We start from the raw sequence: 21,270 nt of genomic DNA, 5'->3' as shown, positions 1-21,270 counted from the left end.
TAGGCATAAAACCACCAAATTCATTCCATCTTTCAAAGTCAATCTTTTGGTAAGTCGAGTCCCAGAATTGGTACTGTAAATGTTGTACAAAAAGTTACTGGATTCCTATCTATTTTTTTTTTTTAAAAAAAGCTACTGATGGTATTCGTGTATTAAAAGTCACTTTCCAATACTCATAATTCTGAACTGCGTGGAGTTTCAATGAAATATGACTAATACTGCACTGTACTGTACATAGTCATAATCATACAGTATGTCTTACAAAGTATTAAAATTCCTTAGTATAAATTATCAAGAATCTTGTTTTACTATCAATCACTGAGAATATTCGAGCGTGTTGTCCTGCTAGATTAGCTTTTGTGTGTTTGTTGTTTCTCTTTTGATTTTTCTTAATTCTTGTTTGCACTGGTGGTGAGGATTTTGTTTACAGGAATAGGGAAAATATAGAGACATAAACTTTATTAGCTGAAAATATGTGTACACAGTCTACTGTATCAAATTATATAAATGATGGTAAATCAATACATATAACCCTGATAAACTTAAATTATTCCGATTGTCAGTCCACCAAACCAGCTTTCCCTGGATAACTATTCAGTAATTTTCTCTGTAAGTAATAGACTAAGTACTAAATAATCTCACGTGAATTCTGACTCAGCCGGGAGAGACAACTGATCATGTAAGACATCAATTCTCACAAAAAAATAGATTTTAATCCCAAAAGTATCTTCCTTGGGCCAGTTGCCCTTTTGTTATTTTCAGAAGAAATTAATTTTATCATCACAAGAGTAACTTCCCTTTGCACCATTGATAATTAATACCCTTAAACAAAGTAACTAGTAGCAGTCGACATAAAACAGCTTATTTTTCATCAGTGGACATACAAAGCAATGTTTAGTAACAAAATTGCAATTATGTTATTCGTCATCATTAATTTTATTTCAAGTATAATATAAATTTTATTCTTGGTTGTTTTATTTTTTCTGCAATAACAGCATAGCTCCCCCGTCCAATCGGCCGAGTCCATATATTTTATTGCATCATAAAATCATCATATAGTCTATTCCAGGTGAAATTGTCCTGTCAATTATTGCCCGTTTCAAAGTCAATAAACTTTGTTTGGAGTTTAGATTGAAATTCATAAATTAAGTGCTACAATCAATCAAGCGCACGTCAACATCATGTATATATGGACGTACTTGTCAATCAATTATAATATAGGCTCTGAAGGATATTATAAATGAACGATGATTAAACATCGGCAACATTTATGCATACAATGAACGATTTTGTTTCTTAGAACTTTACTAAGCTATTTTCAATGAAAATTTCTTAAGATAAATCTGAATCTGGCTCCTCTACTTGTACTCCTGTTTATAACCAATTTTATAAATTTAGTGTTGCCCTAGAAGGAAGTTAAGTAGGCCTACGGCTTTAAATCATCTAAAGAGGTACCATACTCACCTTACTAGTCTGGAGTTCCCTTATATTACGTTCTTTAGTAAATGTATGCAGGGAACCAGACTAACTCCTTACTTGATCAGCACAGTTCCTTTATTTGTAGTTTCACGGGAGACTCTTTTCGATAAATTGATTTACCATTTCGCGGAAAAGGGTCTTTTCTGGTTTCAGATATACCGGTTAAAGTACGTGACATAGGTATGGGTTTTAAACTAGGCTGAACATGAAAGAAAGCGAAATTAAAATATATCGGCGTTTTTTTTGCAGACTTATGATTTATTTGGAGGTAGGAGACAACAATCATTTAATGTTAATATATTGCTGAAAGCCTATTAAATGTCAACACGCTACATAAGAGTGATACACAAAGCTGCCGGCTTACAAAAATAGCGGTATTCCGGATAAGACAGTTGTCCGAATTATTATTTGTTTTCTGTAGGCATCCAAAGATGTCTTGGGCAATGCCAATAAGGAAAGATAATTGTATTGCATCACTGTTGGCATAAAATAAACTGTTATCCATAAGATTTCCCTTTTTGCCCCACATTTACACAAGTTTTCCCTATAGAATCTACTTCTTGTACTTCTATGTTGAGCTCGTCTGTAAATCCGCTGTGCAGACATCAGCGACGAGTAGTACTATTGCAGATTGATTTAAACAAAAGGGTTTACAATACACCAATAAACATGTTCCCATCAAACAGACGACAGGCTATTCTTATCAGTAGTTTATCAAGTAAAGATAACTGGTTGCGTATCCAGTGTTGCATCTAGAATTTCAAAATTATGGGGGATTGTCCCCCACTCAATTGAAAAATGTGGGGGATTTGAAAAAAATGTGGGGGACATACATTTACCTTACAATATGACATACCGAAAAGAATTAATTTATTTTCCGTTCAGGCATTTTTGACAGTTATTGTCCGCTCAAAAACGGAAGTAGAAAAAATAAAATATTGACGAATACTACAAAACACACGCGAGATGACTCAGTCGGCTGCTACACACGATTTAGTACGTATTTTAGTCATAACCACGAGTGAAAACAAACATGGCTGAAGTGTTTGAGATATTTCTTAGATACGATGAAGATAAACTGAATTAAGTTGAAAAGATCGTCAGATGCGCGACTTGGCGTGCACTGACTTCATTGAAATGCGCGATCTGCATAAAAAATGCGCAAATCGCGCAATCGCGCGGCCTAGATGCAACACTGTATACTCGCTGTATAAATCATATGTAAAATAGTCTGACATATGGTAGGTTTAACAGTTAATTTAAATACTTTTGTGTCAAAAGATGTGTTGAAATATATACTGTGACAAAACTAAGGTCCAAAACTTTCCATTGATGTAGTAATTTATAAAATCAGACATTTAATCACAACAAACTAGCGGTTTAAAAACAGTTTAATTTGTATTGTTTAAGCATAAGAGATACCGATTTTACTCGAAGATAAGGGAAACAACTTGTTTTTTTTCACTCGATATACCTCGGTTATTTACGTAATTCATATCAAAAGTGTTAATGGGTGTATTAATTGTGCAATATGGTGTCGCTTTTGCGAAACCCTACTAAGTTTCGGTTCGTTTGGAACCATTTGTTAACTTTTGAAACGTATACCATACAGTGCTACACCCCTCTCCATGGGCACTCACTGCATTCCCCAAAAAGTGCAAAAAAGCACTCAAGATTATGATTGATTGATTGATTTTCTTTAGACCAGGCGGTCAAGGATAACCTTTGAAAGTGCAAGCACTTATTTCCAGTAGGGTCCTTACCTCAACAGACTGCAGAGACAGCTATGAGATACAAGGAAATCCGGGAACCAGTCCCTTGCTCTTACTGAATAGATTCCTTGGTTCTTTTACATGCCCAGTGTATAGTACTGATACATGCGAGGATTACCTGGGTTTCCTACCAGTAAACCTCTAGTTAGGTGGGAAACACTAAAGTGTTTCTGAAAAATCCCAAGGGTGTTACCCAGGATCGAACCCGGAACCTCAGGACTGACAGTCAGTGGTCTAACCAACTGAGCTATTGCGCCACCTGTAGATTATAGTTTTTTCATGACATCATATTTTCTGGCAAATATTATGAAGATAGAAAGAGAAAACAAGGTAGATATTACAAAAATAAACTTAGACTGTTGTTTTTAGAATTTTTTTTGCAAAATGGAAGACTGTATATATATTTGCTGATTTTATGAAAATTATTGTTCAGACAGTATGGGCCCAGACAACTGACAGTTCTGATGCATGCCGTCATCATGGCCTGTTTTCAGTTTGAACTTATTAATTTATAAATTTTACCAAAGAATGGCTTTGTCAGATTAAATAATGGACAAGTCCAATTAAGATTTTAAAGCGACTCCACTGAGGTTTAAAAGCCTAAGAATATAAAATTTGAATTTTCGTACATAATGAGCTGGGGCACTTTAAACTGAAATATATGCAAAGATAGTCAAGAAATATACTTCGAAATAAATTAAAAATTGTATTTTTATGCTTTTCTTTGCTCGGTTTTTGTGAAAAGCGTTTAAACGCATTTAATTTTTTGGTCATATTTTTACAATTTGAATAATTATTCTGGAAAAACGAAGTGCCCGAATGATCTGAAATTTTGCACAAAAATTAGTGGTCTAAATCTAAATCAAATGGTACATTTATCTGGAAAAACATTTTCAGTTCCATCATTTCAAAAAACCTCAGTGGAGTCCCTTTAAGCACGATGAGGGTTGGAATGTCAACAACCTTTTTTTCATAAATTCATCCCTGAATGTTGGCATTTATCTTGTTCAGTTGTCAGTGAAATTCTTAAGGATGTTTAAAAAAGATTCTTTATTAAGGAAATTTTATCAGAAAATTTGGAATAAATAATGGATTTCATAGTTGGGCCTCAATTATATGAGGGTGAAAATGTCCTGATTTACTGATATATATAAAGATATCTTATGGTCAGGGGGTGATTGTTTGTTTTTATTTTCAGAATTTATTTTAAAGTGTAGTAATGGCAAACGGTGAACCAGGATTCGACATGAACTTTGACCTTGTAGAAGTAGGCGTAAGTGGTTCAGTTCAAGTGTGTCCAAAAATAGACAGGTCAAAAGAAAGGATACAGCTGCCATTGAAAACAGTGAGGAAATTATAATTATTTATACACTCAACAAGACAATACTCAACTGGAATAAAATCTTTGATGGAAAGCTGTCTAGTTTAAAGTCATTACACTGCATATAAGTTGATAACTTTTACATCTAGATTAAAACCTGTTTATAAAATGTTAATTCGAAGTGAGATAGTGCAACTGATTCTTCCAGTTCTACCAGAGCAATTCAAGACCAGCTGGCTGATCATGTTTTGCACTGTTCGCTTTTCAGATATAGTACAGATTATGAAATATCCCCCAAAATGATCAAAAGTTTTGTCCAGGATGAAAGATGGACAAGTCCATTTAAGATATTTAAAGAGTTGAGGGTTACACAGATTCACCAAGGCAAGCATAGTCCTGTGCTTATAGTTTTAGACTAAATCTTAAGTCCAATTGACATTGGAAGGGAATTGTTTTTTTTTTATTCAAGTCCCTGCTATTCTTTGCGGACTGGATGGGGATCTGGTTTTACAATTGAATGCATATAATGTAAGACTAGAAATTATATATATGTACATTTATAAATAGTTTACAAGGATAGTCATCAACTGTAATTTTCTCTTTTTCAAGGTGCCCCTTGGTTTACCACCTGTCCTTCCAAAAATTGAAGATGAGTTTGAAAAGTTCCTCACCAACCTGGAAGAGTTACCAATACATGATGTTGATAGGGCACAAAAGTATGAACCTGAGTTTAATTTAAGAAATCATTACATATAATGTTTTCATAAATTGTGAAAATTTGTTACTTGAGCTTAAATTCCCATCATAAATTATCTTCATTAGTAAAATATTTGTCATTCCTCTTTAATAGAGGGATGGAACAAGCGAACCCTTGATTACATATCCAACTCTCTTCTTACCAAGTTAAGCTGTCGGAAGAACAGAGGTTAAAACCAGATACTTAACTTAGTTTCTCTTTGATTCAGGTTCATCCCAAGGGTTCCAGACCCGCTGAATTTGTTGCACACAGATGTGACATCGTTGCAGACCACTATACAGGTGGAGCGGAATCCCACTACTGGCAAACTGCTAGGATATAAAGAGGTAGTTATTCTAATCTATTTTGTTTGAAGTCTATAGGTTAGCTCAATAGGTAGAGCATTGGACTGACCATGAATTGGGTGTCCCTAGTTTGATTCCCGGACGATGCAGGTCACTTTCGTTGTGATTGATCATGAAATCTTTAATACGGTCATTCACACTGTACCTCTGCTCTGGCAGTTTCAGTTCCTTGCGGAAGTGAAGGCATCTAGTACTTGTAAACTGACAGCTTGCCCAGGAACAATGCCGTGGCTGAACAGTGCTTTGGTAAATTCAATGTGGCTTACTGTTGTGATCTGGAGTGCAAACTACCAACACCACCACCATCTATTTTATTTGAAATAAGATAATATACTTATGCAATTGAATAAGCATATTTTTGTATGATACAGCATAAAAAAATTAAGCATTGACATGTTGATACAATTAAGAATTCATTAAACTTTGTAGTCTGTGATGATATATAACTATATCTCACTCTAGTTAGCAAATTAAATACAAATAGTTACAAATTAAAAAGATCGTATTTGTTGATCAGAGGTGTTGATTAATCTTATTAAAGACAGACTATTCAACTTGAAATCACAATTTTATTATGAAGGTATTAGTTATTAATGAAAATGTTTTCATGTTAATTGTTTGATGTTTTCTGAAGCTTTTATCAATATAATATGAATTAATCTTGTCTTACGAGTAGAGGGAACTGACTGTTTGTAATACTGGGAATTAATGTTCTTCATGGCTAAATATGGGTAAAAATTATTGTTGTTATGATTGCACAAAAGTTTGTCTCAGTGAATAACCCATGGTAAGAATAATTGATAATAACTCAACATATTGTATCCACTGAAGTTATTGGTAATACATTATTTTGTTATTATGTCGAAGGATGTCATTACTTCTCTAGTTTATCAATACATGTTTCACTTTAATAAGCTTACGGTTTATAAATACATGTTTTGCTTTATTAAGCTTACAGTTTATCAATACATGTTTCACTTAATTAAGGTTAAATGTTTATCAATACGCAGTGTTCAATCTAGAACAAATTCCCAGGGTGCCCTTCGGGCCCATAAACTTTTCAAAAGGGGGTCATTTGAGAAAAAAGGGGGCCCACACTTAAAATGAACATCAAATTCAAATAAGGTATTGTATCTTTTAAGTAACTTGTTCACGTACCATATTTAGACCAAAAACGGTTGCAAAATTCCAAAACAACTCAACTAAAAAAATGACATTAGCGTTGATACAGATTCAATTTTAAGAACTGATTGGAAAAGAAACGCGATGACATAAGTTCAAAGAAAAGTATTAATCTTATTTTAATGTCACCAGGGATATTTGATAATAATGTTCAATTTTTTAATCAACGCCGAATATATAAAGGAAAATCATATTTTGAAATTAGCTTTGTTTATGAAGAATATAAACTTACAATAGTCGCTAAAAACATTTACCCTTCTCAATATATCCAAGAGAAAAACAAAGTGTCAACAGGTGCTAAGACACTGTATATTGACATACCGGTACCTTTGATCTTTTGTCAGGGCAGCAGTTCTTACGTCACGCTTAAGATGTCTGTGTTGATTAATGATATGCACAATGTTTTAGCGCCGACCAGCCAAAGACCAATCAAAGTTAATTTACTTAATTGTCAGACACTCCCTAGCCAATCGTGTTTGATTGCTCCATGTTTAAGACTTTTTTAATTGGATGGAGGCGTGTTCGTAATAATTTATGCACACTTCTCTATAATTAACTCGCACTTTATATTTTTTTCCTTTGGGGGGTTATTACATATTTATTTGTTTTGACCGTGAAAAAACTATAACTACACGCACGTATTGGATTACCTGTGACGATTTGTTTTGCTTATAAAAAACTGTGACTCAAAAGTAAGTAATAGTTACGGTACAAAGAACAAGTCTACATAGTATTTACAGACGCGGACCGAGAGAGCGTAGCGATAAAGGTTTTAAATGGGTTACCGAGTGCGGTAAACTATCTTACCAACATGCTCTTGTTTTTATATACAAACTTCAGTTATTAATATTATTCACAAGAAACTTCTTTTATGTACTTAATCAGGTTTAAAAAAGCATTCTAATGTCATTTAGGGCATTTTCTATGAGTGCGCCCGTCGGGCCCACAGTTGATTTTTTTTTGCGCCGGCGGCCTTTTCAGGGGGTCAATGGCGCAATGGCGCGCTCTAGATTGAACACTGAATACGTGTTTTTGCTTTATTAAGTTTAAAGTTTATAGATACATGTTTCACTTTATTAAGCTTACAGTTTATCAATACATGTTTCACTTTATTAAGCTTACAGTTTATCAATACATGTTTCACTTTATTAAGCTTACAGTTTATCAATACATGTTTCACTTTATTAAGCTTACAGTTTATCAATACATGTTTCACTTTATTAAGCTTACAGTTTATCAGTATGTTTTTGTTTTATTAAGTTTACAGTTTACTATGATAATTAACCTAATGCACAAAAAATAGTGTAGGAGTAACTACACAAAATATGAAGTAGAACAGTCCAATATTAAGAGCATACTATCCCTGACTTTGCTATTTCTTTTAAATACTGAAAGCTGGTCTTTGTTATTTCTGTTAAAATACCGAAAGCTCGACTTAGTTATATCTCTTAAATACCAAAAGCTCTTGACATTCTATGAAAGGTTGCTTCAGGTATGGATACTGCAGAATAGAGGTAACTCTACAATCCTAACTACTGGATCATGTGATATAATGGTTTCACTTTTCTGGATTTTCAGGAGTATTTACCAGACATGGGGAAGACTGCTCAGAATTCACTGTCATTACACAGAGCCCCAGATCCGACGTCTACAGGAGATGTCAGGGGAAGTAGCCTTAATTTTCCTTTTTGGCCAGGTACACCTTTTCCCCCCCTTTCACTTCTTTTCATTTTTTTAACCAGTGTCTGGTATTTGTACAAAGCAGTTATTTTCATTTGAACTGACAAACATCATATGATAATGTGAATGACTTTATGATTTGTATTAATCATTACACAGCTTTATAATTATGTAAAATGGACTTGCCCTGATCTCAATCTGGAATAGTCCATTATTGTCTGTATAGCCTTAGGGTTTTTCTGAAAATGAATTTAGTACTAGATAGAAGTGTTTGGTCTGTTCAGACTGCATGGATTTGCTTGCTTAACTATATAAGGTGATGCCTAGCTCTGTAAGGTGATGCCTTACTATATAAGGTGGTGCCTTACTCTTTGTACTGGTGATGCCTAACTCTGTAAGGTGATGCCTAACCTTATAAGGTGATGCCTAGCTCTGTACTGATGGTGCCTAGCTATGAACTGATGGTGCCTAACTTTGTACTGATGGTGCCTAGCTCTGAACTGATGGTGCCTAACTTTGTACTGGTGATGCGGCTGATGCCTAAATCTGTAATGGAGGTGCCTAACTCTGTACTGATATAATATTATGACATATTATAGGTGGCCAAGATGAACCAGAGTTAGAATCCTTGCTGAAAGCTACAGATAATGTGGACATCAACTTTGAAACTGGTAACTTTAAGTTTTCTCTGCTTTTTAACCTTTTACCACATGAGCATATTGTGAAAAATGGCTGTTTTCATTGAAAAGCCTCCTATTACAAGTTCAAACTGCTATAAAACTATAAAAAATACTTCAATACTGATGGCGCTTGGCACAAATATTGACTGAACCATAACCTCTGTAACAGCATGCTCAATCTTAAATTTCCTGTTACCATGGCAAAGGTGGATGTCTCAAAATTGCCAAAAATCACAATTTTTAATTTTTTTCTTCATCAAAACTGATTTTAAAGTGCTGCAACTTCTCAATGCATTGAAATAGAGTAAAGGGCTTTTCAGTGTTGGTTACACGTTACATTAAGATTGACCTGAGGCCAATTTTAGCCTGTCACATGTCCAAAATTTTCTTGGCGATGAGGAGGATTGCTGCCCCCCTTCAACCCCCCAAACAGAAGGGGGTACATCCAAAGTTTTATTTCTTATGTAGATAAAAGTAGCTTTATTACCCAGTTAAATAAAATATTTAGTTTAATGATCATAAAAAAACAACAAATAAAACAAACACAATGGTTATAAAATCTATTCTGCAGACCTACTTACAGTAGCACCTGGCTTATTAGAAGGTATGAACTTCACGGTTACACCTCAGAAACACACTGTAGAAGATGCAACCTCTGTTACCGAGCAACCAAAGGTCATGACCTTAGCTGATATTATGACCTTGGGAGATGACCTTGATGACCTTGAACTTGGGGATGATGAAGATTATGATAAAGAGATTGAGGAGACTAAGGTAGGTTAATAAAGGACGCTGATATGCTCCATATGTTTATCTCTTTGTTTGTTGACCATTTGAGCCGCGTCACGACAAAACCAACATAATGGGTTTGCGACCAGCATGGATCCAGACCAGCCTGCGCATCCACACAGTCTGATCAGGATCCATGCTGTTCGCTATCAGTTTCTCTACTTGATATAGACTTTGTAAGCGAACAGCATGGATCCTGATCAGACTGCGCGGATGCGCAGGCTGGTCTGGATCCATGCTGGTCGCAAACGCACTGTGTTGGTTTTGTCATGATGCGGCTCATTTGAGTTATGTATACTAAACATAACATTATTGTGTAAATGGTGCTTGTAAAAGTAAAATTTAAAATAACTTTACATTTTGCTATGATTGTGTTCAGTTGTATATTTTGCTATGCAAAAATAATCAATAGATCAGTTAATCAATAAATCACGAAGGAAATTTCTGTCAATATGGTTCAGAATGTAACGGTATTGTTCAATTTTTTAAAAGATTTTGAAAGTCTTTATAAATTGGGTAGTTTTGATATTTTATTCTAAACATTTTTTATCATCATTTATTGGTCAATCACCATTATAATTGTGAATCTCTGGAAATATATTACTAATTCAAGACAACTTGACAGCCACAAAAAAATGAGCATAATGTCATATTAATACTACGTGTATATTCTTTTTCCAGGAGACATCCAAGGAAAGTGTTAAACTTCAGAGAAGTGAAAGTTTGGAGAAGTTAGTCGACACACCAGCTGACAAGGGTAATGATAGTCCTTCATCAGCACCAGTCAGGAGGGCGGAGCCAAAAGAGGAGTGGGCTATCAACATAGATGTTAAACAACCTGTGGATGATTTCTATAAGAGAATACCAGACATGGCTTACACGGTGCTTATTTGTTTACTGTAATAGTAGATATTTTTGATGATGTTAAAATTTAACAAAATCATCATTTTGGACGTATTGGCGACGTTAAATATAAGTGAATATGTACTGTCAGTTCAATTAAATTCATATGATACTTGGGGAGGTATTTTAGGGGAGGGGGATGGGAATGGTCATTTCACAACATTATTAAAATTTACTCCTTTACAACAATTTATGATTCAAACATATCTGACTGTTCAGTATATCATAATGTTACGACAATAAACATAAGCTCCATGATGATAGGCATAATAATTACAAGTCTGTGCCTGCAATATAGAGACAGTCTAGCCTGGATATGCACATTTATGCAGTTTGACCAGGCTTTATGATGTTGGTAGCTCAATTATTGCATTTAGATACTGAAATTCCTTAAACATTGGACAATCCATTTTACAGATTTGTCAGGTTTAGAGCTTATTAAACTGTATCTGTACATATAGTATAGGAGGATCTCATGGCCAAGTCAATTAACTTTCTTACTATGGATTACCTGCCCTTGATTGTCAGGGACATATGAGTCTTTCATGTAAGGAAGCTATCAAGCAAGTGTATGGAAAGTGGATTGTGTGATTTTTCAATCTGACTCAAGTTCAGATTTATTATAAGTTATTTCTTGCATGTAGATTTGATTGCCGCCATATTTGTTCCGCCTTTGTTGTGAATTTGATTTCCAGAGAAAGATATTTTAAGCCATGCAGTCAAATCATCCTTGACAGATAGGCATAAGATAAAGTATTAAAATATCGCTGTTTGTGGAAGTAAAATTGTATGGAAAAAATGTTTGAAGTAATTTGAAACAAAAAGACTGGAAATAATAGACTAAATATTTATGTAATGGACAAGATTGTTATGCCAGTTTACCTGACGTCTATATAAAGGGCACCATGTTTGCTTTCGAAACCGTGAAAATTACCTGCTCAGTATTGGTTTTCCAGTGGTGAAAACAAGAAACAGTGTTGCTTTCAAAAATATGAAAGCTCACCAATGATTGTCTGTTTGAAAGGTCATGAGAAATTGACCTCCTATTGGTGTTTATCAAATCCTAATGCTAAGCGTTAATTAGGAGCTGATTTAAGTCAGATTGTGCCACATTGATGCCTTCTTGTACCTGACATCTGAGGTCTTCTGTTACCAGTAAAAGCGGCAAAATAGTGATATGACTTTTACATTGTCATCAAGGCTAAAAAAAGTAATAAAAAAAAATTTCTTTTATTTTAGTGGCCATTTGAACCGGATGTGTTCCAGAAACAGGCAATACTTCATCTGGAGAGCCATGACAGTGTGTTTGTAGCGGCCCATACATCAGCTGGTAAAACTGTGGTAGCTGAATATGCAATAGCCTTATCTCTTAAACATATGACAAGGTATAACGATATACATGCAATTCATTAACTCTTACCTTGCCAATTGTCTGAAATGGACTTGTCCATCTTTCAATCTGGACAAAACCATTTATCATTTTTAGGGAGAATTTCAAAATGTGTACTGACTGAATAGCAAGCAGTGCCATGATATGTGTTACAGATCAGTCATCATCTGTGCTATCTGATCATGGTCTAAGCTGGTCACATGGGTAGGTTCTGAAGCAGCCAATAAGCTACTGGTTTATATAACACTTTAGCTTATTGTTTGTAGTACTATATGAATATGTAATTACATGTATTTGGAATTAAACTTGTATAGAGCCTTCTGTAAATGCTCTTTCTGTTGAAAGACCTTTAACTACATGGCATTGCATAAAAATTAAGCAGTTTTTGTCTTTAAAAGCCATATTAGAGGTAAACAATGGTTATTTAAATTATTTTCTCATGTCTGCTTCTTTTGACTAACCAGTAGTGGTGTTATGTAAGGAAATAGGGTGATATGCCAACTTGAGCTTGAACCCTAGATCCTAGAGTTGAGTGGCAGACACCTCAGGCTACTTTAACCACTTCACCCCTTTTTAATTCAAAACCCAATAATGTGAATAGTAGTATTATTAATAATGCAGAAAGTTGTTACATGAATACACAGAAAGTTTTGTAATATTTTAGGACAGTGTATACATCACCTATTAAGGCATTGTCCAATCAGAAGTACCGAGATTTCAAGCAAACATTCAATGATGTAGGGTTGATAACTGGAGATGTACAGATCAATCAAACTGCTGCCTGCCTTATAATGACCACAGAAATTCTCAGGTAGGTCTGCTGATTGTATAAGGTATAAAATGTTTGTCAGTATTTCAAATTATCATAAAAGAAGTGTTTTCTTCTAGTAATGAGGTCGTCCCTTTGTGTCCAACCACTTGACTCAATAGGGATAGCATTTGATTTATAATGCAAGGATGGCTGGTTGATCCTCAGGGGAAGAAAAACTTCTGAGTGAGAATTTGATTGGACATGGCATGTAAATTGTCTGTGACAGCTGATTCAGGAAGTGACCATTCTAGTTTTTAGCAGTGAAAATATTTATTATATTCTATTCATTGATATGTCAACTACTAACAAACAGTAAAACAAATAAAACCAGTGAGTTTGTATTATGCCAGTATAGTTATTGGGTAGCTGTTTGGCCAATTTGCATAAAACTGTAAACACTAGGAATGTTCATTATGTGGGACAGTAGTTGGTCTTTTACGAAGAAATTGTTTTTTTTAAAAGCTTTAAGAATAATTGTATTTATTTCAAAAAAACAAATAATGAACTCAAGTTATGAAGTTAAATGGTTGATAATTGATATCTTGATGTCTGTAATATAGTTTTGATTGTTGAGCAGTTTTTGATATTAGAATAAATTATATGTTGAACAGAAATAAGTGTTAATGGGTTTTATTTTCTGATGGTTTTATTTTCAGATATTGTAATATTATAATTTTACAGGTCAATGTTGTACAACGGATCCGATGTGATTAGAGATTTAGAATGGGTCATATTTGACGAGGTCCATTACATCAATGATGCTGAGGTATAAAAGAGGAAGACATTTATTGAAATTTTCAGACCAATTTTTAGCTCACCTGTCACAAAGTGACAGGGTGAGCTTTTGTGATCGCTTTTCGTCCGGCGTCCGTCCGGCGTCCGTCCGGCGTCCGTCCGTAAACTTTTACTTTAAATGACATCTCCTCATAAACCACTAAGCCAATTTCATCCAAACTTCACAGGAATGTTCCTTTGGTGGTCACCTTTAAAAATTGTTCAAAGAATTTAATTCCATGCAGAACTCTGGTTGCCATGGCAACCGAAAGAAAAAACTTTCAATATCTTCTTTTAAAAAACCATAAGAGCTAGAGCTTAGATATTTGGCATGAAACATCTTCTAGTGAGTGTCTAACAAGTTTGTTCAAATAAAAGCCCTGGGGTCATAATTGGCCCCGCCCCGGGGGGTCATTGATTTTCCCTATATGCATATAGTAAAAACTTAAAAAATCTTCTTTTAAAGAACCCAAAGAGCTAGAGCTAAGATATTTAGCAAGAAACATGTTCTAATGGGTGTCTACCAAGTTTGTTCAAGTTTGTTCAAATAAAAGCCCTGGGGTCAAAATTGGCCCCGCCCCGGGGGTGGTCATTGATTTTCCCTATATGCATATAGTAAAAACTTAAAAAAAATTCTTTTAAAGAACTCAAAAAGCTATGGCTAAGATATTGAGCATCAAACATGTTCTAATAGGTGTCTACAAAGTTTGTTCAAATAAAAGCCCTGGGGTCAAAATTGGCCCCGCCCCAGGGGGTCATTGATTTTCCCTATATGCATATAGTAAAAACTTAAAAAATCTTCTTTTAAAGAACCAAAAGAGTTAGAGCTAAGATATTTAGCATGAAACATGTTCTAATAAGTGTCTACCAAGTTTGTTGAAATAAAAGCCCTGGGGTGAAAATTGGCCCCGACCCAGGGGGTCATTGATTTTCCCTATATGCATATAGTAAAAACTTAAAAAATCTTCTTTTAAAGAACTCAAAGAGCTATGGCTAAGATATTTAGCATCAAACATGTTCTAATAGGTGTCTACCAAGTTTGTTCAAATAAAAGCCCTGGGGTCAAAATTGGCACAGCCCCGGGGGGTCATTGATTTTCCTTATATGTGTATAGCAAAAACTTAAAAAATCTTCTTTGAAAAAACCCAAATAGCTAGAGTTAAGATATTAAGCATGAAACATCTTTTAGTGAGTGTCTACAAAGTTTGTTCAAATAAAAGACCTGCGCCCCGGGGGGTCATTGATTTTCTTTATATGTGTATAGCAAAAACTTAAAATCTTCTTTGAAAAAACCCAAATGGCTAGAGTTTAGATATTAAGCATGAAACATCTTCTAGTAAGTGTCTACAAAGTTTGTTTAAATAAAAGCCCTGGGGTCAAAACTGGCCCGGCCTCAGGGGTGTCATTGTTTTTAACTATATGTGTATAGTAAAAACTTAAAAAAAATCTTCTTTTAAAAAGCCCAATGAGCTAGAGCTTAGATGTTTAGCATGAAACATCTTCTTATGGGTGTCTACCAAGTTTGTGCAAATAAAAGCCCTTGGGTTAAATTGGCCCTGCAACGTTGGGGAGGGGAGGGTGGGGGTTGGGGGGGCCTATATACAGGTGAGCGACCTCAGGGCCATCATGGCCCTCTTGTTTTTTTACCCCGTCTTTAAAAAAAAGTTGTTAAAAAAAGGTGCTAGAAATTCCTTTTTTGTTAACCAAAATTGATTATTGGAAATTCACCTTCATCGTTTCTAAGAAAAAGTCCAGCTGTTATAATTGGTGTGCCATTGTCCTTGTGCAAAAACTTAAATGTAGCCCATTATTCTCACATTTTAAAAAATATCAACATGAAGCTTGGAATACTTGCTTATGCAGTTTTAGACAAGGGGCATAATTCTGAAAGCTAAATTTTTGTAGTTATGCCCCTTAGAACTTAAATTTTTTGTAAAAAGTGATTATTTTAACAGATGAGTGTTAACACTACATGCAGTGCTCTTTGTTTCTAGTTTTCTGTAGAATATATGTTTTATTATATTTTGTTCTTTTCAAACATGCTTCTGAAGTGCTTGCATTATATATATATTTACAGAGAGGTGTAGTGTGGGAGGAGGTATTAATCATGCTACCCCAGCATGTTAACATTATTCTACTTAGTGCAACTGTACCTAATACTATAGAATTCGCTGCATGGATCGGGTATGTTATAATTTCATCTCATTCAGATTTTAAAACCTTTAGCCTGCTGGAACCAAAAGACATTAGCCATTACCACAGGTAAGGAGCCAGGTCAGCTCGCATGTCCGTGCAGTCTGACCAGACTCTATACTGTTGGCAAAATAACTTTAAATTTTCATCTTAATAGCCCTAGCGACAGTTCCAAAAAAGGGCTGGTTTTGGTTTGCACTGATTACATGGGTTGATATAAAGGTGCATTCAGCAGTGTACCAGTAATTGATGTTCTTCCTTTTTATATGCCCAAAAGAATTATAATTCCAAAAATGGAACAATCGCAACTTTTTGGATTAATAAACTGAAGCGGTGCCTGAAATACTAATTGGCACCTTAAAAACAAATAAATTGAATGATTTTCCTGACCGACTTCCACGTTCAAAGGCTTTGCCTAATTTAATATTATATTTGTTAAAGTTAGTGATATTGAAATAGGTTACTTTTTGTTTAACAGGAGAACAAAAAAGAAGAAGATATATGTTATAAGCACAACAAAGAGACCTGTACCCCTAGAGCACTTCCTGTACACAGGAAACAGTAATAAAACTAGCAGTGAACTCTTCAGAATTGTTGATGCTAAAGGCAGTTTTAGTACTACAGGGTAAGTTGTAGGGTCATTTCCTTTCCATGTCTTTAAAGGGACTTCACTGAGGTTTTTTGACATTTCTTCATTATACATTTGAGGACACATCTTTTGCACATCTTTCTGTTTTATTTTTTTCATGCTGATATTTTTAAAAACATTAAATTTTAGATTTTTAGGTCTTTGGACTACAGTGGAGTTCCTTTAATATTGTACATTTTATCTGTGTGTTTGTTTTTATGTCAATTTCAATCCCTTCTGGGTCATTTTCACCTAACCAGCTTTCCTGGATAAATAACCAGGAATTGCCAATTTCTCCATAAGTGTTTGACAACTAACCAACCCCATTTGATTTCTGAATCAGTGGTTAGAGATAAACGACCATTAAACTCAATGTCTAATATCAATTGTCTATCCAAGTTACAGCTCTTAGATTCATTACTCCACATTTTCATTCAATAAGGGTGTATGTCGCTACATAAGATAATTTCAAAATTTTTGTATTTTGATATTGAGGTCCCTTAAACTTTGTAATGGATTATTCCAAATTCAAAACTGGGCATATCCATTACACAAATATGGCAATTTAAGGTCGGATAGGGAAGATGTTAGAGTGTGAAGGACTGTGCATAGAACTCATTGTTTTTCGAGCATGTTAGCACTAAACAAAGATCCAGCATTTTTATAACTGTCAAGCTACACAATTTTTTTTTCACACTCATTGACGTAAAGATATAATTCTGGAAGTGTGTTTTAACTTTTACTCAATATTATTATACAGTTTTATGTTAATAGTGCTCTTATATTCCACCAGTTACCAGAAAGCAATCGATGCAAAGAAAGAGAGAGCCTCAAAAAGTTCACAGAGTTTTGGCGCCAAAGGTCACAGAGGAGGTCACCCAAGTCAGGTCTGTTGTGCTTTATATTTGATGTTTATCAACCCATCATTTAAGTCAGAAATGGTTTTTGTACTTTTACATTGATTGTATCATTCTTTTAGTAAATGGATGAACCACTAGGATCTTCATACATGGGGCAAGGCTTTCACAATTTTTTCTGAATTCCAGGTTTTTTAATTTCTTTTTCTGCTCTGGATGATTTGGTAGGATTTTCCCTTTTATATACTAGACAAAGGAGAGAAAAACACTTCAAATTCATTTTGCGTTTTTCTGAGTAAAGCGGACTGACTTTCATTGGAACTTTTGTTTAGGCAGAATTTTATTTACATTAAGTGCTATTATTGTATTTTCTAATTTTCTTAGATCCCACTAATTGAAATTTTTTAGACCACTACTTACTAACAGTTAATAAATCTTCAATTATGTACAGGATAAGAATGTATGGCTGTCAGTGATAGACATGTTGAAGAAGAAAGAAAAATTACCTGTGGTGGCCTTCACCTTTTCGAAGAAGAAAATTGATGAAAATGCCAACAATCTGCATAGCCTGGATCTGACCACGGCCAAGGAGAAAAGTGAAATACATATCTTCTTTCATAGTTCTATCAAACGACTGAAAGGTTCTGATCAACAACTACCTCAGGTAAAAAAAATTTAAGTTTATTACTTGTTGTGGTGGCTGGCATACCTCAATGGAGATATTTTACCGTAAACTGTCCATCTATTATCTGTGAGATTAATTGATGGTTATAGGTGGTTATATTGCTTTCGTAATTAATGAATGGATTATCTTCATACTTTGACACAACAGTTCTTTTGACTAGACATTAAAGGAGATTTTTAAAAAATGACCTATACCTGTAATTGACATTGACCTTCAAGGTCAAACTATTGCATTTTGCTTGAATTGTCAGAACTTTGTTATTAATTATTATTAATTATAATTGGACAGATTTGATTCAAACTTGGACAAGACAACACTTACTGCAACACTGACATGTCGAATAATTTAAATATGATCTTGATATGTAAATGACCTTGACTGTCAAGGTCAGATATGAAATTTTGACTATATTTTGTACAAGAAAATAATGTTTTCCAGGAACATTCTTTGCTACAATATTCTTCCTCCAAATTGTTTGACTTTGGAAATAGAAAAACATAGCGTGGTCTGCCTGGCAGTTTCTTTTGTTATATTTTGAAATTGAGTTTCCTTAAACTTTAAATAGAATGTTTCAAATTCTGAGCTAGGCAAATTCATTTTACAAATTCAGCAGATAAGGGTTAATAGATTTAGGTATGTATGTATTTTATGAAACCATCTTGTATCATATCAAAGCAAGATACCGTATAAGTACTTATTTCTGCGGGCTTAAAATTCTGCGATTTTGTTTAAAATAAGGGGTTTTAAATTTCTGCGTATCTTATTTCTGCGGTGTCATCATTCTCGCATCGATGTTTTTTATTTCTGCGTTTTAATTTAGATATTTTTACAAAATTAACCGATACAAACAGACAACATTTCAAGATATGTTGATGTAACATGTATATTACTTCCGGTAAACATGCAGACGACTTATAATGTGTGTTCATGTGATCACCATGTATCGGTATATAAAATATGATAAACAAGATCAACAAGGAAAGGTGGCGTTCAATGAACACAATAAACAAAACGTTAATAAACAAAAATCAACAACATGCAATGACAACAATTAATTGTAATACTGCATGTGTATAAATATGAAGTGTGAAAAATACAGTACTGGACACGCGAAACCCGCAAAAGTCGCGTTATGCCGCGAGTGTAGTCTATGTCGCGACGGGACACTTCGCGGTAAAACATCGCCGCGTGCAAGTTCGCCGAATTTCGTGGCGGGTCACGAAAAATCGCCGCGATGTATCGCCGTAATTTACGGCGAATCTTCAGCAATAATTGTATTAGAAAGTACTACTTGGTCCTTAATTCCCGTGATCTTTAATTTTGAAAACTTTAAAAAAATCTTGTAAACGTCTTGTATATTTATAAATATTTAGCATTTGAACATGTACAGCGTATACATTTTGTATATTAAAACAAAGCAATCAGGTGCTGGTGAAAATTAGTTAACAATAAAACGAGATTGAAATTACAAAAGGTAATTGGTACTACATCAAAGAACGCACGATAACAAATTGTCCAATTGTTATTTTGATAATAATACAAATGTAATTAAAATCCATTGTTTACTTTCGCACATATTCTATTTTTAGAACAATGCAAAGCGACATTTAGCACCGATTCACAGGTGTAACTAATTATTACGTCTAATACGCTAATTATGATTGTTGAAAATTGTAAAAGTTTTATCACTTAAATTGACATTCTTTACCTTCAATTTCACGAGTAAAAAAATGCCAGGTGCATGAGTAGGTGATGAGAAATGTAAATAAAATATCACAATCAAAATGCACTTACGATTAATAATATGTCAATAATTGACACAATCAATATCCAACATTTTTTTTACTTGAGCAATAATTAAACATGTGTAATCATTCCTTGACAAAAAGAAATGACAGTTTTTTTCTGATATATAAAAAAGAGGTGAAAAACAATCGAGTGTCGGCATTTCTTTGATGATTCGGCAACAACTACAGGCTTGTAAACATCAAAGATTCACAGATTCTTCAGAAGAGCCGACCAGTCATTTGTCAGAGGTCATTTCATGTGTAAATTTTGTATTTATTATTTAACAATGGAAACATTATATTCCTTTTATTTATGGATGCTTCTTTTTGCGCGAGTGTTTTTGTGTCTTTTAGCGCTATGGAATTTCAACAATCGGCGATAATTTTCGGTAACTAACAATTAAATATTTTAACATTTTTAAAACAGGGGTGCAAATATCCGCCATTCAGAAATTATAGCAGACAAATCTTGCGTGTGTTATTTTTTACAAACGTGTAATAAATTGAGTAATGATCACCCGAGAGAACGAAATGTCCCGGTGATCCACTACATTTAGAAATGAACAAGTTAATGTCGTATCAATTATGTATCTTTTTATGTAACCAAATATCTTTTTACACATATATTATATTTATATCTCTACTTTAAACTCAATATGTACCCCCCCCCCCCCCTAAAAATAGTTTTACACGTGTACATGCACACTATTTACCTGCAGATGGAGCCGCATACTTGTACTGCGTCGCATTTATACATTGAGGTCATGATTCCGCCATTCACGGAAAGTTTTTAACGGTGTTATTTTGATTTCGCCGTGGTTATTTATATTTTGCTGTTGGCATCAAAGATAAATAGAGAAAGGGCATTTTAGCAAATTACAAGATTTTCTTGATACAACTTCATGTAGATCTACTAATTAATTTTTCGTACTTGTACATGTATATCTGGTTTCAAGTTCACAGACTACACTTATAAATAGATCTACATTTATTATACAAATGAACATGTATTATTCCCCGCGAATCGCGGCAAATGTTCACGGCAAAATCGCCGCGAGTTGAATTCGCGGCGATTGTCTCAAGTTGCCGCGAATTCGCTCGCGTTATAAAGCATGAGAGTTCGCCGCGAATACGCGAATTGTGCGGGTTTCGCGTGTCCAGTACTGTAAACAATGTAATATCGCACTTAGACACAATATATTGTACAATTACAAAAGGGTAATGTTTATTGCACCCGT

General features: G+C 34.3%; 1 protein-coding gene across 1 annotated transcript in view; it reads left to right on the top strand.

Moving 5' to 3' along the window:
• The first annotated feature begins 1,665 nt into the window (after positions 1-1,665).
• The window catches only part of LOC132739732 (superkiller complex protein 2-like), a 34,629-nt gene continuing 15,024 nt past the window's right edge, over positions 1,666-21,270 (top strand). Inside the window, exons 1-15 of the mRNA XM_060727520.1 lie at positions 1,666-1,747; positions 4,450-4,596; positions 5,182-5,288; positions 5,538-5,655; positions 8,434-8,551; positions 9,135-9,206; positions 9,787-9,989; positions 10,686-10,886; positions 12,147-12,292; positions 12,962-13,108; positions 13,790-13,874; positions 15,960-16,066; positions 16,554-16,700; positions 17,497-17,590; positions 18,012-18,224. Of these exons, the coding sequence (XP_060583503.1) occupies positions 4,471-4,596; positions 5,182-5,288; positions 5,538-5,655; positions 8,434-8,551; positions 9,135-9,206; positions 9,787-9,989; positions 10,686-10,886; positions 12,147-12,292; positions 12,962-13,108; positions 13,790-13,874; positions 15,960-16,066; positions 16,554-16,700; positions 17,497-17,590; positions 18,012-18,224 (1,884 nt within the window). The 5' untranslated portion in view covers positions 1,666-1,747; positions 4,450-4,470. The remainder of the gene's footprint in view (positions 1,748-4,449; positions 4,597-5,181; positions 5,289-5,537; positions 5,656-8,433; positions 8,552-9,134; positions 9,207-9,786; positions 9,990-10,685; positions 10,887-12,146; positions 12,293-12,961; positions 13,109-13,789; positions 13,875-15,959; positions 16,067-16,553; positions 16,701-17,496; positions 17,591-18,011; positions 18,225-21,270) is intronic.

The sequence above is a fragment of the Ruditapes philippinarum genome, unplaced genomic scaffold (assembly GCF_026571515.1).
Source record: "Ruditapes philippinarum isolate M1 unplaced genomic scaffold, ASM2657151v2 ctg1717_1_1_1_1, whole genome shotgun sequence".
NCBI lineage: Eukaryota > Metazoa > Mollusca > Bivalvia > Venerida > Veneridae > Ruditapes > Ruditapes philippinarum.
Note: the sequence above shows the minus strand (reverse complement) of the source record. Positions and strands in the feature narration are given on the sequence as shown.